This window comes from Hylaeus anthracinus, unplaced genomic scaffold, assembly GCF_026225885.1.
Source record: "Hylaeus anthracinus isolate JK02 unplaced genomic scaffold, UHH_iyHylAnth1.0_haploid 11997, whole genome shotgun sequence".
NCBI classification, from domain to species: Eukaryota; Metazoa; Arthropoda; class Insecta; order Hymenoptera; family Colletidae; genus Hylaeus; species Hylaeus anthracinus.
This window is the reverse complement of record NW_026534344.1, coordinates 11,972,917-11,992,767: the sequence shown is the minus strand read 5'-3', so window position 1 is coordinate 11,992,767 and position 19,851 is coordinate 11,972,917. Positions and strand designations below refer to the sequence as shown.

The window sequence follows — 19,851 nt, the reverse complement described above, 5'->3', positions numbered from 1 at the left end:
ACGTTCCAATCGAAGTATTTAGCCGTGATTCGAGTCTGGATCTTCCGTTTACTTGGACAACTGTTGTAAGTCAAGTTATCCAGGTCATCAACGATTCCTTCTCTCCGTAAGCCTTGCGGTGCATAATATGGCCGTTTCTTGCGTAATATTCACGCCACGATCATGCAACATAAGCATTTGCCACTCATATCAGCTCTTTCAACGTTTATTTATCGAAAGAACAATGGAAGTTATCGTTGCTGAGTTGAATTCTACGTATCGTCGCTGCGGCATAACGCAGGAATCTTAATTGTGTTCCGAGTGTTAATGCGCCGGAACTGTACATTCTCGTCATGAACGCTTTCTGTTCGAAACACATCCATCTGACAGTACCATTATTTTTCGACCCATGAAGAAGGAGGTAATAGCAAAGAAACGATACGGTGATCGTGACGAATTTCCAGAAATGGCTATATTACGTTGCACATTCTCATTACAAGATCCTAATGATTCTAACGATTACCTCTTGCAGCTGCTTGGTTTTTCTAGACGCGTTCTGCGTAAATGTTTGGGAATTAACAGTCGGGCGAGGACTCTCGTTATTTTCCACCCTTCCACGATCCGCTCGTTTGGGCGAGTCAAGCCCCAAAGGCAGTCCTCGTCTGTTATCATTAGAGAACATATACGCTTTGTTGTCTCTCGCTAACATTTCTACAACGAAGTTATCTCGTAGATGCTTATGGATTTACTTTGCTTGCCGAACTAAAGTCGGCCCCTCAACTATCCCTAATGCTCAGAACACTATTTTCGGCTGAATTGTATCGGTACCAATCTCGGTCGACCAAAATGGTCGCCCTATGCCGCGTTCAACTGCGTTACTCGTCCAGTAGAGGGCATAAAGCTTATAAAGTCTACCTTGCAGTGAGAATTAGTAAGTGATTATTCATCGGTGGCTTTCTTAGCAGTATTTACTCGATTTTCGTCTCGACGAGGTATTCCCCGCATTAGGTATAGCGATATTGGAACTACGTTCCAGGGTGCCGACAGGAACTGACTCACGCATTCGAATCGGTAATCCACGATAACAATCTGCGTTTCGCTTTACTTCCGGTGGCACAGCCTGGAGTTTTTCTCCTCCAAACGCCCCACGCTTTGTCCAAAAATCCAAAATCGAGTGTATTGAACTCCAGACCCATTCCGCCTCTTTCGAATTCACTCGATGACTTCAATGCGCTCACTCCGGGTACATACATATATCGATATATCGATATTAGGTATTTTACGTAATAACATTTTATCGCGTTCAAAGTAGAACCTTGGCCCCGCAATTTTTTGCAATTCAAGCAATTTAGAAACATCCAATCGTTTAACTTTCCAAGTTAACCGATACATTTGTCAGACAGTAATGACTCTGGCGCATATCTAACGAAATTATTTCTACTTAATCTCCGAATTATTAATAGTAGTAGTATCATTATTACTTATTTTACTGTGTGTAAATTAGGTTTAATTTCGTATGGTTTTGAATACGCAAGGCGACCGGTATGTTTGGGAATTAACGATCGCGCGAGGACTTTCGCTCCTTCTCCCCTTCCCCGATCCGCTCGTCTGTGCGAACTGAACCTTGACAAGGCGCGAAGAGAGTCGTCGTTTGTTATCATTAGAGAATATACACGCTTTGTTGTTCTCTTGCCAGCATTTACGAAGTTATCGAATATAATTTCTGTTAACGTTACCACGTGATGATTTAATTACCTCATTGATTATATTTGTCTTACATTATTCCAGTATTCTTCGTCAAGTCATTGTTTATGATTAGTTCTCTCTTTTTTAAATCAGTTTATTTAACGAAAGGCACGCCAAACGTATACATATTAAAAAAGTATTTATACGTAAGAGTTACTTCAAATTTATTCCAAATAAAAAACTAAAACTTTTCCTATGCTGTTTTTGGGTTAAACAATGGTAACCTTTGATGGAATAGTGCAGTTCAGCCATTGAACTTAATCCTTAAATTCTGCTCTACGTAATCGTCATCAACTCGATCGCAGTCACTCATGCATCCACGCATCGTTGCTCACTTGAGCCACGCGTTACCAAGCTCCTGAAACTTCATTCTAAGAGCTTATTTACTCTTTTCTCTTGTTTGCTAGTTAAACGTAAACACCACACTCTTCATTCATGCCTGCAATCGCTCGATCTATTAATTCGAAAGGTTCATTCAACTTGTACTTGCTTGGAATTTCCTTGATGCACAATTTTAGATACTGACAAACGCATTTTAGTACTGCTCGGCAAGTTGTAAAAAGTTTGTAAAAAGGTATCGAGTGACGCCAATCGAGATCTAGCTAAAAAACTGGGAATAATACAATAAGACAGACCTGTTTGGTTCGTCTTTTTTTAATAATCGAGGTTTCAGCTGGTCACGTATCATTTTTCTTTGTTACCTAAGCTATTAATTTGTGCCATCTAACCGGCTAATCTCATTCCCACCGCTCCAACTTCAGTCCTCAACCTCAGGGGTTCCGTAACATTTCTTAGGTGCATATCGCGATAATGTACTCCGTGAGTCTTAAGCTTCTACCACTTGTACAACACAATATCAAAGTTCACGCGTCTTTGACAATCTTATTAAAGATAACTTAATGTTTAGTCCGATAGGGTGCGCGCAGCTGTGCTTAATGATAATCACTCCCCGACGAATTCTTAACGCACATCCGAACGGCTCCATTACTCGTCAATTTGTCGACGTTGTGATTCGCGCGTTCGATCGGAGAACACGATCCGCGACAGACTCGTCAATCGGAAGATATGCATCTCTCGTGGATTAGCAGAAGCTCGGTGTTGCTATCGGCCACCAGCTCTCACGTTCAATGCAAGCATGCATCTGCTCGGAGGAACTTAATATTAGGTGAGTATTTTAAATAGCTACTAAGAAATTCGACATACGAGCAGGCTTACATAACAACTTATCTCACAATTTTTTATCTAGTCTGTACTCGAGCTTTGGAATCGCACAGCGCTTGGACGCAACAGAAACGATTCAGACATGACAGCAAGACAAAGTTGGCGCACATGTCGTTATCAGGGGATATTCCTCTGTTGGACACAACCGTAGGTGTAGTACTAGGAGAAGCAGCGAAAAGATGGCCTGACCACGAGTGCATAGTGTCCGTCCACCAAAATGTTCGCCTAACGTTAGCGAACGTTGTTCGTCGCGCCGATTGTCTAGCAGCTGGTCTTAAGAAACTGGGCCTGAAACAGGGCGATCGTCTGGGTATATGGGCTCCCAACGACATCGAGTGGTACATAAGCTTCATGGCCTCCGCCAGGGCTGGCCTGATCACCGTAGCGATTAATCCCTCTTACCAGATGAGCGAGATCGTCTATTGTTTGAACAAGGTGGGCACCAAGGTTGTGATAGCGCCCGACAGCTTCAAGACGCAGAACTATCCTAACATGCTGCTCGAATGCCGTCGAGTCTGCCCTAGTTTGGAGCATATAATCATCTACTCGAAGGATCACGTGACGTAAGAAAGCCCTCCGTCCAGAGCATCCGGCGGTCAGTCGCGACGTTTACATCCTCCTCGACACGAATCAGCGGACAACGCGAAGCGGTTATCTCTCGCGGAATGATAAATCCGTGTTCCCTTGGAATTTCGTCTAATTTAAGCGATGGAACGAAACGTCGTGCGATAACTCTTTGGTATCCGGCTAGGGCCGGTCGATAAACAGTACAGGACGGCGATGAAGCCGCGTAAATCCTTCGTCCTTAGGAAACGCGGTCGTGTCGAGGAGCGAGGGGCTCGGTTCGAACGGTGCGAGCCTCCGCGAAGTAAATTCGTCGCGAATGGCCGTTTCTCGCGATAAGTTTCTCGATTCGGACGAGGTCGAGCGGTTACGCGGTTTTAATGTATTCGCGCCTCCGTCCGTTTGCTCGCCGCTTCAGTGATTCATGAATATCGCGTGCGAACGACGCGCTGGCTACGCGATCGACGCACAACCCGCGTTTGACTTCGTTGAAAACGGGTTAATTGCGGCAACGCCCATCAACGCCCGTCAACGAGAACGATTTCGTCTTCCCTCATCCGAGAACGGAAGTCACCCCTGCCAGCCATTTCTTTCCCTCGTCGATTCGAACGTCTGGGGAATGCGGATACGAAATCATGCTGTGACCGTCGAAGGTTTATATTCATTCGGAAGATTTACCGAACCTTAAATTAATCATGCTCGGACGCGGACAAGCACAAACGTTCTTAAAAACGAGTTGTATAGCAATCACGGGAACCGTCGATGAAAAGCGAGTCGATGGTCCGCGCAGAAACGAATTACCGCGAGTGCTTTGCAATTTCCTAAAAACGCGACCTCGAGTCCTTCCTCTCGCGGGGTTGGAGGCCGCAATCAGGCCACCTGCCGACCGTCGTCGATTGATCGTCTCGCTCAACCTTACCGCCAATCTATTTCCATCCGGGACTCGTAATTTTCGAACTTTCGCCCGATCATCGGGGCCGATTTGATTGATAATCACTGGCCAGTTGCGAGGAATAGCCGTGACAGGCAATCAGGTTAATGGCCAAGCCCGTCCCGAGGCCTTTACGCGGTTCTCGCGCCTAACGCGTTCGATCGACGATCATCAATTGTTTTTCGCAAAACTTACAGAGGAACGCGTCGGTTCGCCGACGTGGAGCAACTGGCGTCCAAGAAGGAAGTAGAGGCGATCGCAGAAGAACAAGGAGCGATATCCTGCTTCGATGGATGTAACATACAGTTCACCTCGGGGACCACTGGCAAGCCTAAGGCCACGATGTTGTCACACAGGTCTCTAGCGAACAACTCGAGACAGGTAAAGCTCGCTAATCCGTTGAGGACCCTGAAATTCAGGTCGACCGAGGTCAATCTTAGAGCCCTGAGCAATCTGTGGGTTTCTTTCGAGATCCTAGGAATCGAGGGTCCTCAACTCGAGGACCTTTTAGTCCTTTCACAGCTTTAGATTTCGTTCTTACAACGGGGTACACTGTGTTTTCGTCATAGGCAAAGTTGAACAAGTTTTTTTACGACATTTGAACGCGACATACAAAACCAAGAGTAATTTTACAGTACATAAAAGAAGTTCCTCGAGATTTGCTGTATCCTGATCATGTTTAAGTATATTCTAAGATACGTTTAACGCATGTGCATTTACATAATGTTTGCACTAAAAACGCACATACATTAAACATACCTTGCAATATAATATCAACAAAGATTTATATACAAAGTTAAATACTCATGCTGTAAAATGACTTTACGTTTTACATTAACATACAGTCAGTCCCATAAGTATTCGTACTCTCTATATCTATTCAACAAAGTCTAAATTAAATGTCAAGTTTGATGTTTCCAAATAAACTATTGTAAATGTCATTCGATTTAGACAAACTACTTCGATAGACGTAGAGGGTACGAATACTTATGGGACTGACTGTACGTGTTCAAATCGATTTTGACAAAAAAAATTCTTGAATATTACCAAAGACAACTCCGTGTATCCCTTTAATCGAACACTCTTTAAAATTATTCCACCCATCAGGTTTCAGCAAGAACGTACGACCCGCCAGGCACAAAAGCTTGCATGAACGTTCCTTTCTTCCACGCGTTCGGTATGACCAACTGCATGGCTTTGCTTCACAAGAACACCACTCTCGTGCTGGAATCGCGCTCATTCAACCCCGTGACCTCCGTGGAAACAATGTTGCGCGAGAATTGCGAGGTTGCATATGGGACACCGACGATGTGGGTAAGGCAGCGACTATCTCCTCTCGTTATCCAAACGAACGATCACGACTCGTTCAAAAATATCGTCTTTTGCGTAGATCACTTTGTTGGACGTCTATCAGAAACTCCAGCTTCCGCCTATCAAGTTGGTAGCTGGGTACATAGGAGGTGCCCCCGCATCGCCACATCTCTTCAAGAGGATTAGAGAGGCTTTCCATTTCGAACGCATGAAGGTAATAGATCTATTGCCTAGTTTTAATATAATTTCTTGTTAGATTCGCGCAATAAGTACTCCTCTGTCGTCGTGTCCACGTTTCATGGTACACTTTGCATATAGGTATCTCTTTGAGGAAAATTCTTTAGAAGCAATATAGTGGAAGGAATATAGCGAGCTATTCGAGTGGCATAGGAAACTTTACGCTTACAGTTACAAACCGTCGTATATTTCGCGGTGCAGGGCCTGTACGGTTACTCTCTTGATATATCCAGGCCCTCGATGGACCACATACCGTCCAAAAGTATAAAGGATCGCCTCTGAAATCGTAACTCTACGAGGTCGCTATATTTCTTTCAGCGTGTACATTAACTTAACGCATTGCCGACTTTTCGCGTTCCTAGAGACGTACACCCTTGAGCCAAGGTACAATAGACTAGGATACCTCCTGTGAAATCATCCTTTAGTACTGATTCAATTGTGTCCGTTGGGAAGGTATCAATCTATAATTCTGGATAATCGGTGTAAGGCGATAATGGAAGATTCCGAATACCCTGGGACTGGCTTTCAATAGTTTAACTGTCCCTCGGTCCGCAGTGCGTTAATTTATTCAGTATTTGTTCGATCATTGAATTAACGATCTTTACTTTTTAATCGCGTCACGGAAAAGAAAGAATGCAAAGGAATAGAAAAAGTAGAAAACAAAGTCAGTGTTAATAAACGCTCCTCTACTTGACGTAGACAGAATTATAAGAGTACACATTGTAAGCGTTGATTTTTGTCGAGTACCGCGTCAACAACGGAATTTATCGAAATGCAGTCGATCCTCCTTAGACTGGGGATCGTCTGAGGTCGTCGACACGACGGGGCCGTGGCTGATTCGGGCCGACATAACGCGTCTCTCGTACGTCGTTATCTATGCACATATCTCTTGCACGGGCAACTCCTCGGTCTGTATGCATAAATACGATTGCCGCCGGGAGAAATATCGTTTCGTTGGCGTCGATCAATAAACGTTCCCTTTCGTGAAATCGGTTCCCGTGGTACCACGTTTCCCATCGTCCCGTCGCGTTCTAACGGCTAAGTCATATCGCGTTACTTGATGCTTGCCAGACGATATACGGCCAGACGGAGGCCACCGGAGTGGTGTTTCAATCGTTGCTCGAAGAGGACACGGAGTTGACCGACACCACGGTTGGACATATGCAAAACCACTTGGAAGTAAAGGTAGGCGAACGTTCGTTTGTTCGAGTATCGAGAAATCTATTTGTCTCTAATCAGAGGCTTTTCCTTCGCGCTGCGCAAGGTCGTGGACGAGAACGGAGCTATCGTGCCGTTCGGTACCCGTGGAGAGCTCTATATCCGCGGTTACAGCACCATGGTCAAGTACTGGAACGACGAAGAGAACACTAAGAAGACCTTGACCGAGGACGGTTGGCTGAAATCGGGGGACCAATTCATTCTACGAGAGGACGGTTACGGTGTGATAGTTGGCAGGATCAAGGACATGGTGATTCGCGGCGGAGAGAATATCTTCCCGAAGGTAAGGGTACCGTGACCAAAAGTCGTTGGAATTCGCTGTTATCCGCGCGAATCGTGTTGCAGGAGATCGAGGACTTCTTGATGACGCATCCCTCGGTAAGCGAGGCGCACGTTATTGGAGCTTACGACGAGGTCTACGGGGAGGAACTTTGCGCGTGCGTGAGGCTCAACGACGGTAGCCGTCTCACCAAGGAGGAATTGAGGGATTACTGCAAGGGGAAGATCGCTCACTTCAAGATTCCGCGTTACGTCGTTTTCGTTCAAGAGTACCCGAAAACGTCCAGCGGTAAAGTGCAGAAATTTTTATTGAAGAAGGAAATGGAGCGTAAGGGTGAGATTCCCTCCGCTCCAAACGACTCGATCACTTCCGCTGCTACGGGGAACGTTTCCTCCAAATAGACGACAATTGCTGCATCGTCGATGAAATTACCGTGCCGCGTTCGATTCTTTCTGCTCGATATATGCGCGCGATGTGCCTCGAAATACGCAGGACAGTTCGATAGTAAGCGATTCTTGGTCTCGGTTTTGGGGGGAGGGCATCGATTTCGGGGACAACGTGCACACGGGACTGTAGTCGGGTCGAGATCGACTGGCCGTCCAAATCCACTCGTAAGCCACCGGTAAATCACCAGGGAAGCTAAACCGTATGGCCGAGATTAGCGTATCGGTGATCTCGAATGGTCAATTGATCCCGTTTCAACTTTGAACGCTCGTATCGTGTTTATACGTGCAGTGTTCCGAGTTCCACGCGAGAAAACAGCATTTCCCGGTGCAAGTCAGTTTTATACACGAAGAACGAACGCTGTACCCTCTTCACGGATATATCAATTAGGAATCGCTCTTATCACGGGCGAACACTCCGAACAATAAGTAAGAAATTACATTGCTGACGTATTCTTGTTCCTTGTCCAGAGCGTTATCGTACACGATGATAAAAAGGTTCCAGCTGCAGCGATAAACCGTAGCGAGCCGCGTTCGCTCTGTCAGAGGACGCCACTTATCCGTGCGTCGAGTGAGCGTCGCGATGCAGGACTCGGTAAAGTAGAGAACCATTCGAAACAGCTGATTACCATCGAGTTGTTGGTAACGAACGACAGCGTTGAATGTTGGTATTATATTTGGTCTTTTGGTATTATATTTTATAAAACTTGGTGGTTCCAATCAATAAAGGTGCAAATTCTTCGAAGTTATTTTATTCGCGAAAATTCGGGGACTTTAGACTGTAACGCGACACCCCCGATGATTTCTAATTTCCGACGCAGCACGTGTGTCATCGATCGTTTTCATCGCTAGCCAACTGTCGACGCGAAAAACGTTGATCGGTGATCGATGACACGAGCTACCAGGAAGCGAAGGATTATAACGAGGAAAGGAAGGAAGCCGTGGAACGCGCCACGACGCGTAGGAAACTGAACGGGTAAAAAGGAAGGAGAAGAAACGGAAGAAGTCCCGAGGAAAAGAGAGATAAGGGAAGACGAACGAAGCCATCGAAAATCCGCGGATTCGAGTCGGGCACGTGTTTCAGGTGGCGTCTAATTGAGGATGAATGGCCTCGGGCAACGAGTCTCGCTTCTCCCAAGACTGGAAGACTTGGAAGAGGCGTGCATTACCGCGGCAGATGGTGGTCGTGATTGCAGCTGCTCCGCAACGAACACCTGCCGTTCTCTCCGCCGTCTATCGAGATGGACGAAATCACTGACCAGCCTCCTCAGCCTCCACCTCCCTTTTTTCGTTGTTCTCTGGCGCAAAAGGATGGCTCTCCTAAAAAGGATTGGCCACCTTGTAGCAAGATTTTCTTCCCTGGCATATAATTCAGATAAACTTCACCCTTCATTTTTGAAATCTACGAGATTTGCTAAGTAATCTTAAGAAGCAGTCCGAAAGTAGGCTCAGGACCAAACGCGTTGTCTTCCTTTTTCCTTTTCTCTCTTTCGCATTTTTCACCCGTCAATCGCCATAGACGTTCTGGTTTCAGAAAAATCAGAGGTAGAAACGTCATCATCCGAAAAGAAAAGAAAAGGACTTGATGTAAGAGATGCAACCCCTTCCAAAGCCTACTGAATTGACCTACTGAAATTGTTGTGTTTGTTTCAGTGCCCAACATATTCTAGTAGTTATTAGAGATCAGGACCTGGTACTTATCGCACCCCTATCTTCTCCCCTAAAGTTTCAAAAACCGATAATCCAGTTGGGATAATATCGAGACGAACTAATTCGCCACGAATTTATTCGTCGACTCCCCCAGCGATAGAACCAGATGTTATCTACCCTTGCTGTTAGTCGAGGAATTTTGCCGAAACGCAGCCAGCAGGTCTCTTCGAAAATACGGAAGAGTCCCGCGTTCGAAGCGAAAGTGATTTTTACTCGTGTCGAGTGCTGTTGAAGTCTTTTTAAATATCTCCCTCGAGACCGCAAAAACCACGCCGGGATGGCTCGCAGTCGGCCCGTCTCAGGAGCGGAATTAATTCTGGCGACTCGCCAGGATCTAGGAGAGCGCGGGACGCGAAACACCGCCGGGATGGGGAGGGTACGAAGGGTTGATCCCAGCATGGAGTAAATTCGCCCGGGACAGATTCGCGCGGAAAATTGTCCGCGAAAATTGGTGGCGGCGCGCGGCATGCCAGACAGCCGGAACGGACGACCGTGAACAGGTTTCCTCTTCTACCAGGAAAAGGAGCTAACGAGCTGTCGACTATACCCGAATCGACCGAGTCGAATAACCTGGTTATGTTGTGTTAAGCCCTGGCTGTAAGAAAAACCCAGGAGAAAGCGTCCTCAACACCGCTCTTGAACAACAAAGACGGGAGTCACCTACTTCTTCCAACACAGAACCTCTTTTGCTTTTGGTGGAAGATGGATGATTTGTTCAGTAGTCCTTGAACCTAGGAGAGTATAAACAATTCGTGTTTAGGAATACGAGGTGTGCCTTGAAATTAAATTCTTGTCTCGACTTTAATAAGTATCTTTTGAAAATCGAGAGCGTGGAACTTGGTCATTCTTGAACAGAGACCATCGATACGATGTGGATAAGCATCGCCACGATAACGGATCTGGTCATCGCAACTATACGTCCAAAACACGAGCAGATGTTAGCTATTCCAGACATGAATTCGAGGAGCGTTTCCAGAATTGAGAGCATCGTTGTAGGAAGATTCCGGACTCTGAGGAAAGTACTTTGAAGAGGATGTCATCAATATCGATGAAGAGTAACTCCCTTTTCTACTGCAGTACAATACTTTTGGAACAGACCCCTCAGGGATTTGCGCTACATGTAGCTACTCGAATCGATTAGGTTAAATACCCTGGTGGCGCTGTGCTAAATTTCAACAAGAAAGAAAAACCTAAAGAAAACGTCCATAACACTTAACGGAGACTGGAGTTAAATTTCGAGTAGCCATCTTCGATGGATTGTACATACAACGATTGCGGTCCCAGTTGGTTAGCGTTGGAGAAAGGATAACACTGTTCAGCGGTCCTCGAACACTGTTCAGAGGTCCTAAGCTTCGAGGCTTCGGGTGCTCTCGAGCGCTATGTGCAGAATTAATAGTTCTCGAATGCGGGTAAATAAAATCGTTCTTGATCGATGTGTTTCCAGGCAGGGCGAGCAGCAGTTTTCCTTCTATCAAGGAAACCTTGTTTCCCGAGCATACGGGTTAGATACCCTGATGGTGTTGTATTAAGCTCCACCAGTAAGAAAAACTTAAGAGACTAGACTCGAGGACTTCGAATAGGGATGAATTGTTCAGTGGTTTCAGGTTAACAGTGTGTAACGAGGTTACAGGTGTACTCTTGAGTACCGAACTTGCATTACACGTCTTCGAATCGCGGGCGTTTCGTGTCACATAGATTAACGCCGATGCATACCTTCTCCCTCCGCAGTACGAATCTTTGCTTCCTTGTTCGTGGACGACGGGGAACGGGACAAGTCGAAATTTCCTCGAGCAACGTCGCGATCGATTCGCCTTTTCGCTACGGTTCGATTTCCGGTGGGAGGTTGACGACCAACGCCGCGAACAATGAGGCGATCGCAGGGAACGAGAGATGGAAAGGCAAAGGACAACAGAATCCCGCGGATTGGGGGTGGAAAGAGAATAGGAGAAATTCCCGAGCGGTAGGCGGAGAATGGCGGTAAATTAATAACGGCTCCAGCTTAAGGGGGCTGGGTAGTGGGTGGTGGGGTTCTTTTAATCGCTTAATCGAGACTCCAGAATGCTCGGCGAACCGGAGGCTTGCGCGCGCTTTCGTTTCGTCCCGATGAAAGCTCTCGAAAGGGTCGGCAATTACTTAAAAACGAAGTTGCGCGCCCATCATCGCCGCCGTTTTCTTCCCCCTCCCTCGGTATTCCGCGCCCCTGACCGTGGGGTCGACCCTTTCCGGTTCCTTTCGGCCTGGAATTCGACTCTCTCCTTCCCCGCATTGGCTTTTACGCGGTTTTCCACCCGCGACTCCCTATTCCGCGCGAAGCGTAACCGAAAAAGGTGGCCGCCGCTCGGATGGACTCGCTATTCGGCTAACGACAGCAATATCCAAATAGTAAAACGGATGGCGGCCGACTCGAGGGCACGGCAAACACTCGAACAGTGGCTGGGGGATCGATGAAAGGTACGCGGATCGCGGCAACCGCTGTAATAAAAGAGTCCGACCGCGTAAACGTAACTCACCTCCCGCTCTACCCCATCGTTCGCCTCTCGAGCATGCCTCGTTCGTCCGAAACTGTGAGCTCCGTTGCATTCTTGATGTAACGAAAGCTGCCGTGGTCGCCCCGAAATTCCAAACTCGCCGCGGTCGTCACAAAAATTTCGATACTAATGAAAATCGGTGGTTTTACGTTTGTCGCTTGGTCACCACTCCGCTCTCGTGACGCACCGATTCGGCATCTCGACCGAACGACGACTCCGTTAGGTGTTTCTGGGAATAAGACGTCGAGAGGAAAGTGTTCGCTTGCGAGTTCTTCGTAAATCGACGAGGAGAAGCCCGTTTTCGTTTGTACCGTTGCTGAGCGTTCATTTCTTCTACGCGATGAGGCAATGATGCTTCCTGGAATATTTTAGTGAAAGGAATCGAAAGTCTGTTGAATTATTTAGGAAATGTTAGCGACAAGATCCATGTTCTGCCTTTTCGAGGGGTTTAAAGTATCCTTGATAAATTGGAGAAATATATGACAGTGCTTCTCTTTTGAGAGTTTGCCGATGCTGCAACGCAAAGGAAATAATTTCATGTATTTGGTCTTTCGTTCTCTGGTGGAAGATGGTATTTGCATTCGGAGGCGTCTTGTGAAACGTCTTCCACAAATAACATCGTGATACAAAAATTCAGACGCAGTTGTATCTTTCTTTTTACAAACTGCATCACTCCATGTTACTATTAGCACTATTAGCAATCTGGTCTTGAATTTTTACCTTTAACTAAACAAGGATATTGCGAGTGCCCACCTGGGACACGCAACTCTGAATTTTCCAGTGCACAATCAGCTGGCGATAAGTGAATGTACGGAAGTGAATCGATAAGATTGCTCGAGAACCATTTTGCATATCGAGCCAGCAATGGTCTGGCGACTTACGAGGAACAGTGCTCGTATCGCGCTGTTTCTTTCAAGACGAAAACGGACAGTATACGGATACACGGTTTAATCAGCGAAAACAGGATCTCGTTACTTATGCCAGGACCTAATATAGATGGGAGGGAGCGGAGAATCAGCTGCCGCGGGACTGCTCGCCCGTTGTTCATCCTTCCACGACGTCGCAGCTTCCGGCTGAAGAAGGAGAGAATGGACCGGAGTGTCAGAGGCAACGGAGAAAGCGATGAGTAATAAGGAGTTCCCTCAGCGAAACGGAGGAATATTTCGTCCCGTCGCGACACGTAGACCCACGTAGACGCGTGGTCACGTAGCGTTCTCTGCGAAGAATCGAGGTTACGCGGCTTCGAGACTGCGCGCCAGATCGATATTCTTATTCCACCGGCGATTGCTATACTCGAACGAAGAACTCGAGGCTAGAGAGTCCACGTTTCGATGTAGCACCCTCAGATCGATCGCCAAGCGGCGGTGAGAGACCCGCGATACGGCCAATTAAGCGGCCCGGAAATTGGCTGCAACAATGCCGCGGATATTGATAGCATTTGTTACTTGAATTAGCGAGCATGGGTCTTCGCCATTGTTTATGCCTCTTCGGGTAGAACGACCTATGCGTCGAGTGACAGACAGCCGTGGAAGTAGAACCCTGATGGGTAACTTCAAAGTGGTGCCGCGCACGAGTCACTGCGAGAAGTATGGATGACTGAAAATATGTACGTTTTCTATTTTCTCGTTCTCGTCGTCTCCTAAGAAGGTTCTTTTTGGAATCATTCTTACCTTTGCATCATTATTCCGAGCTTAGTCGCAACTTTGATACCTGATCCAAGCTTGGTATAGATTTTTATCGAAGCTGGTTTTCTAGATGAGATTTTAATTTTCAGTTGAAAAGCAGTCAACGAGCCAATAGAATGCTAATCATATACAGAAATTGATGTCCGTCTTGCTCATCTATATTTAAAAATATAGTATGATATTAGGTATGCATTGACCTTTGATAGCTGTAGCGTTACAACGCAAGGTTCGTATTTCATATCAAAAAACCAAACCTGACAAACACGAGTCGTATTGCAAAACTAGTCCTATTCAATTTCGATCGGCATTATTCGAGAGAATTAATTTTTAAAGACATCGACTACATTTCGCTTAGCTTCCTGCTGCCCGACAAATCCTCGAAATCCAGATTGGACGTTCGTATCATCGTTTAGGATATTCATTGGCCGGCTACGCCGCACACGGGCCGCGAATTAAATCGCGAGGCGAGGAGTTAAAGCTCGACGTTGTGTCCCATTCACTGTCCACTCCGAGCAACCCGTTTAAATTGAACCAGTTCCGAGAAAAAACTCTTGACTCGTGCTCCGCATATTGACAATCGACGGTCCAATTTTCGATCATCATGCGGGGCACCGCTGTCACAATGAATCCCCTCGACCATCGCGGAGGCGAGGTTTTTTGCTAAACGAGCGTCGCGAAGTACACGGAGGCAGATGGAATCGTCTCTCGGCAACGAATCTCGGTTCAGCGTCTCTGACCCGTACGCAAGAACTCGAGGAAGAAGCTTAATGGAGCGTCTTTCGAGCTCCGGAATGATCCGCGAGGACAGGAGGAGCCCCGCGAGTTTTTCCTGCCTCTCGAATGCGTCGTGCCGACGCTCGCCTGCTACGGAAATCTCGCGAGGGGTCCAAGATTATCGCGTTCCCATAAAACGAGCGGAAACTCCCCGGTCTGGAAAACGCGCAGGAAACGAGGACAAAAGGAAAACGTGCGGCTCCGCTCGAGAGGCTCATCGTGAAATTCGTCGAACGCGGGAAAACGTTGCACGATGACGAATCCTCCGCTTCCGGTTGTTCCGGCCGGTCGACGACAGACCTTGGCGAACGCTTTGACGCCCGTTCGTGCGTGTCGAGAGATTTCGAGAGACTGGATGGCTGGTGTTGAAATCGACATTTCTCGGTGCACACTTCTACCATGTGATGTTGTTTTAAGCTTTCTCGATAAAGAAAAAAAGACAACCTTAAAGTAAAAGTCCTTGCAACGACTATATAGTTTTATGACGTCTGTAAGAAGAGAGAAAAAGAGAAGGAAGTGAGTTCGTGCAGAGCTTGCTAGTGGACTTAAGCGTCAGGACATTCAGAGGTAGTTTAAAGACTGTATACATATACTTTTCCGCAGGAACATGAAATTTTTTAGACTCCTGGTTGGTCTAGTACCGGCCACGTCTCCTTGGCGTTGTCCCTGATAATCTAAGTCTAAAGGTCTCTTTACAAGTTTGCAGCTAACGGAAGATTGTTCGAAAGATCCTTCGTCGCGAGTAATAGCGAGCTAATGTCTGTGAATTTGTAATAAGATCTTTAGATTTAGATTTTCAGGGACTGCACCAAGGAGCCGTGGCTGGTATTAGACCAACCAGGAGTCTACAAAATTTCATGTTCCCGCGGAACTGTATATGTACAGGAATCGTAGGTGGATCGAGTACTTGCGGTGCTCGTTGTCCTCTGGCCAATATGGGAGGTGCCGCCGCAAATTAAACGGGGCTTTCGGTATACGGTCACGATGAATCGTATAACGAAGAGAGAGCCTGTTATTACGATCATCGTCGGCTCTGGTTTGGCTTACTTGGAAAAGGATAAAACATAGTTCAATGATCCTCGGACCTCGGGTGGGATTAGCCACCAGCCTGAGTACACTTTGGCGCAAATCGTGGAATTACGCTAAAAAAGAAATTCCTAGCCACGGTGAATTTGCTATCGTTGGGGGTTTCCTACCGACGCGAGAGGCTTCGATGGAAATCGAAACAATCCGACGGGTATAACGATAACGATAACGATAAAGCCCGAGCTTTGGTGACGGGGGTGGATACGTCCCGGCGACGATTTCGAGACCGAAAACCATGGCGTTTTCCGTCCACGTAATCGATTTACGAGGAGTCATTCGTCCCCAGCGTTTTTCTCTTCGACCAAACGTCGTCGAGGCACGAAAGCGAGGTGGAAGCGTGCCGCTCGGTTTGGACCGAGGGACCGTGTCCCCCTACCTCGATCCATCTCACCCTACTGCCACTCTTTCCATCTCCATTTCCCTTTGTCGCAGCGTTTTCTCGTGGCTGCACCTCACCCTCTCTGTGCCATCCACCCCTACGAGCGAGAGCCCGCCAGAGAATTCTCGTATCGATCGAAAGAAGATGTGGGGGACGACGAGCCCCGCGTCCCACGATTTAAGTCTATTTAATGCCCGATACATTGTTTAGTATCGCGTACGCGCCCGCCCAAGCTTAATACAATTCAAACGTCGTTTCGTTCTCCCTTCTCTACGCCGTTGTTTGCCCTCGCTATTTGCAAAATCCGCGGCCGTACCTCGCGATTCGACACGCTGGCTGCGAGATCCGACGCGTGTACTAGGAACGCCATTGGATGTTTCGGCCGAATCGGTGTTTGCAGAGACGCCCGGAATTAATAAAGCCTTTCAGCTAGAGCCGTGCGGATTTTTTCTATCAATTTCTCGGCTTCGCTCCATATTTGAGCGTATTGTGCTCGGCGAACAATAACTCATCTCGATATTGCTGGCCTGGCGCTCGCATCCGGCGAGATTTCGTCTCTTTCCAGCCGTACCGCCGTCGTCTCGCTCGTCCCGCTATCTTCGTTCGCTTTTCCCCGTCCTCTCCTCTCCATCGCGTCGATAAAGTCACCGGCAGTCGCGATTTTACGACTCGAAACGGAACTTTGCCTATTAAAGCGTGGCTCGTTAGCCCCGCGACGCGACGCCCGCGATCGAGCGCGCTCGCCTCGACGACCAGACGGGACGCGTTCGATTCGTTTCCTTCTTCACTCGCCTACCAATCCTCGGTCCTGTATAAAAGCTTTACGCGATAACATTCGTGTCCTTTCTTACCACACAAGTTTAACAATCCTCATGAATCCTTGTTTTGTAACTATAACATTCCTTATATTCCATATACTAGAACTATCACGAATCCTGTTGATTAACCATCTCGCTGATTTAACGATAAACAACGCCGTTAATATTCTGTACAGTTACTCGAACCTTATTATCGATGCGCAAGCATCCTACTTACTTTTAATCTACCTCATCCCTGGTACCTGGTTTTCATCTAAATTAATTTCTTTAACGAGACGTAAAAAAGCTGCACGGGGATCGTTACCAAGCATTCCAATTTATACTCTCGTTACCTGGTTTTCTCCGGTCTCGGATTAAAATGTAAACCCCCGTGAAATATATGCCGTTCTATCCGCATCGCGAAATCTGAATTATCGATATCGGAACAAACCGAATTCATTTTGGTATTTCATTAATTTCCTTAAATATAATTCCTGCTAGCCCTTTCTGGGTTCGTTTCGATAACCGCTGTCCAGTCGATAATCAATCTGTCGCTGATATTTTTGCCGATTACTCCAGCATGTTATACCTTGAGAACGACAATTCTCCGATAAGCTTTGGCTTGGATCGATACATTAATACTTGCGACGTTTATTTAATATCGTTGAATTTATTAACCGTTCGCGTCAGTCATTCCATTTGGAGTGGTATTTCATCCTGAGTTTTGCCTTTATTTTTATCGAATTCTCTGGATCTTACTCGATAACTCAGACGCTTGATCTATAATGTCGCGACAAGTGACTACATATCATTCTTTTACAGACCCATCGGACCTAAACTATTCAGGAACGTAGTTACTGATAATTAACCGTTTCCGCGTAATAGCGTGGCAATTAATTAATGAAAAACCTAGATTAATATTGTATTTAGACGTTCCATTAAAACGAATTTGCTCGTTCGCTTTCGCATCGTATTCAACAGTATGGAAAAGGCTCTCTGGTCGATACCATTTATATTGATTCCCGCAAAGTTTTCAACTCTATAAATCATACCGCTCTTTCATCTAAACTTCGAGCCCGTGGGATTCGCGGCGGCTTCTTTGCATAGCTATCTACTTTTTCAACCGTCAGTGCTCAGATTGGTGGACTTTAATGATTACTACAGTAATGTCATTGTCGCATGTTCGAGTGTCCGTTCGATGTAAGATCCAATCTGGTACCACTGATTTAATTTATTCTTCATCGGTGTTTCCGATGTCTTTATCGTTTTGTTAACAGTGTGGAAGATTACTTCTCGAGAGACGATACACCTTTCTTAGCTTGTGTTCTGCCGCCCCAACCATGTTTGCTTACCGTCGCAATTACAACCCCCTCGTGATCTCAACGTCGAGTTATTTACTCTCCCAGAAACGTTACGCGACAGCAATGTACTCTTTGTCGACAAACAAATAAATCAACCGTTTGAACGCCCTAATATTTCTACATAAATTAAATTTTCTCGTCTCAGCACGGAATCCAAGGAATTTTTCATAAGCCCTCATCGAACGCTTCACGGTAAATTTAATTGCACGGATCGCATTGTAACGTACAAACACAAGCTCGTAATGTTGTCGAGTTCCTTTGTGATTCCTTTCCTGCATTCAAGCGCCCTGTGATCTCTGCAGTGTGTAATTCATAGCTTTCTTTGTAGACCGAAATGTTTTCCTTTTCATTTCTTTCCGCGTGCTCATTTGTCTTCCTTTACTTTTGTATGTGTACCTTTTGTCCGTTTGCAAACCTCTTTTGGCCTCTGCGTCAAAGGGTACATCTCGTCGAATACATTAAATTAAAAACAGAGTTAATTGTAATACGGTTTTTCGTCTTGCAGACTTCCGATCCCCCGTTGGACGCGGCTCTTAGCATTTGAGCGCTGGTTATGACAAACGAGCATTCGAGCGTCGACAATTATTCGAGATGAAGTCGGGATTGGATCTCGACAGAGCCAACTTTAATGCCGTTTCCGGTTTATGACTGGGATTTTTACGATCGAACGTGTTTACGCACGTGATCGAACGCAATCGTCTCGACGGAACGTCGAAGCTTCGTTGCGTAAGGTTCTTATCTAGATACAAATTGGAAAATCTTTATGGATTACTCGTTGGATAAAGATTGCAACGTGGAACGTAGAATTGTGTTTACAAGAAATGTACCTGAAGAGGGGCAAATCGTCCGAAACGGAGACAACGCGTACCATCATTCGAAGCTGACGTTTATTTCCTTCTTCTTTTCCATGTATCGCATCAAGGATCGCCCAAAGGCAAGCCCTTTGCGACATACGAGCCAACCATAGGACAAAACAACAAGCAATTTCTCTCGAGTGACTATCTCAATTTACGATGTTCATTTCAGCGCCAGCGCACACACCGCACCCGTATTCACTCAAATTGTTGCTTCCGGTACTGCGGAGGCGAGACATGTATCCCGCCAACGATGTGTTTTTGCAACACATTTCCAAGCGGACCGCGTCCATACAGCGGACATTAAAAACACGAGACGCATAGGAGTTCCTCGAGCTACAGAAAGATCTTCTGAAGACTTTACTTCTGGATTTTTCGTTAGGGAGTACGCAGCTAAAATTCAAGAATATTTCTTCAAGTTTTAAAAACATATTTTAGAGGATAACGAACTTAATATATAAAGTTGTTTGCAAAGATGGATTTGAAAATGGTTAGGATGCAACGAATTTCCAGGAACTTAACGTACATGATGACTTGAGAACGCCTCAGCTGAAATATGTTTAAAAGTATCTTAAAAAACAAAATGTATTATATATATCAAGTTCAAAACTTGTACTGTAAAACATGTATGGTATTAGAATTTTGAAAGAAAAATTCTTAAAATTTAGCCATGACAACTGCGTGCACCCCCTTGAAGCTACGATGAACAACGCCAGGGGATCTCACCCTCGCCGTCGAGGCACAACA

The 19,851-nt window shown here is 46.2% G+C and overlaps 1 protein-coding gene across 1 annotated transcript; it reads left to right on the top strand.

The window, feature by feature from the left end:
* Positions 1-2,429: 2,429 nt before the first annotated feature.
* Positions 2,430-8,610, top strand: LOC128889296 (medium-chain acyl-CoA ligase ACSF2, mitochondrial). The gene is made up of 9 exons (XM_054146807.1): positions 2,430-2,544; positions 2,633-2,890; positions 2,972-3,509; positions 4,639-4,822; positions 5,549-5,755; positions 5,832-5,966; positions 7,061-7,174; positions 7,254-7,490; positions 7,553-8,610. The coding sequence occupies exons 2-9, from the start codon at positions 2,791-2,793 to the stop codon at positions 7,886-7,888; spliced, it is 1,851 nt and encodes a 616-aa protein (XP_054002782.1). The 5' UTR covers positions 2,430-2,544; positions 2,633-2,790; the 3' UTR covers positions 7,889-8,610.
* Positions 8,611-19,851: the final 11,241 nt, after the last annotated feature.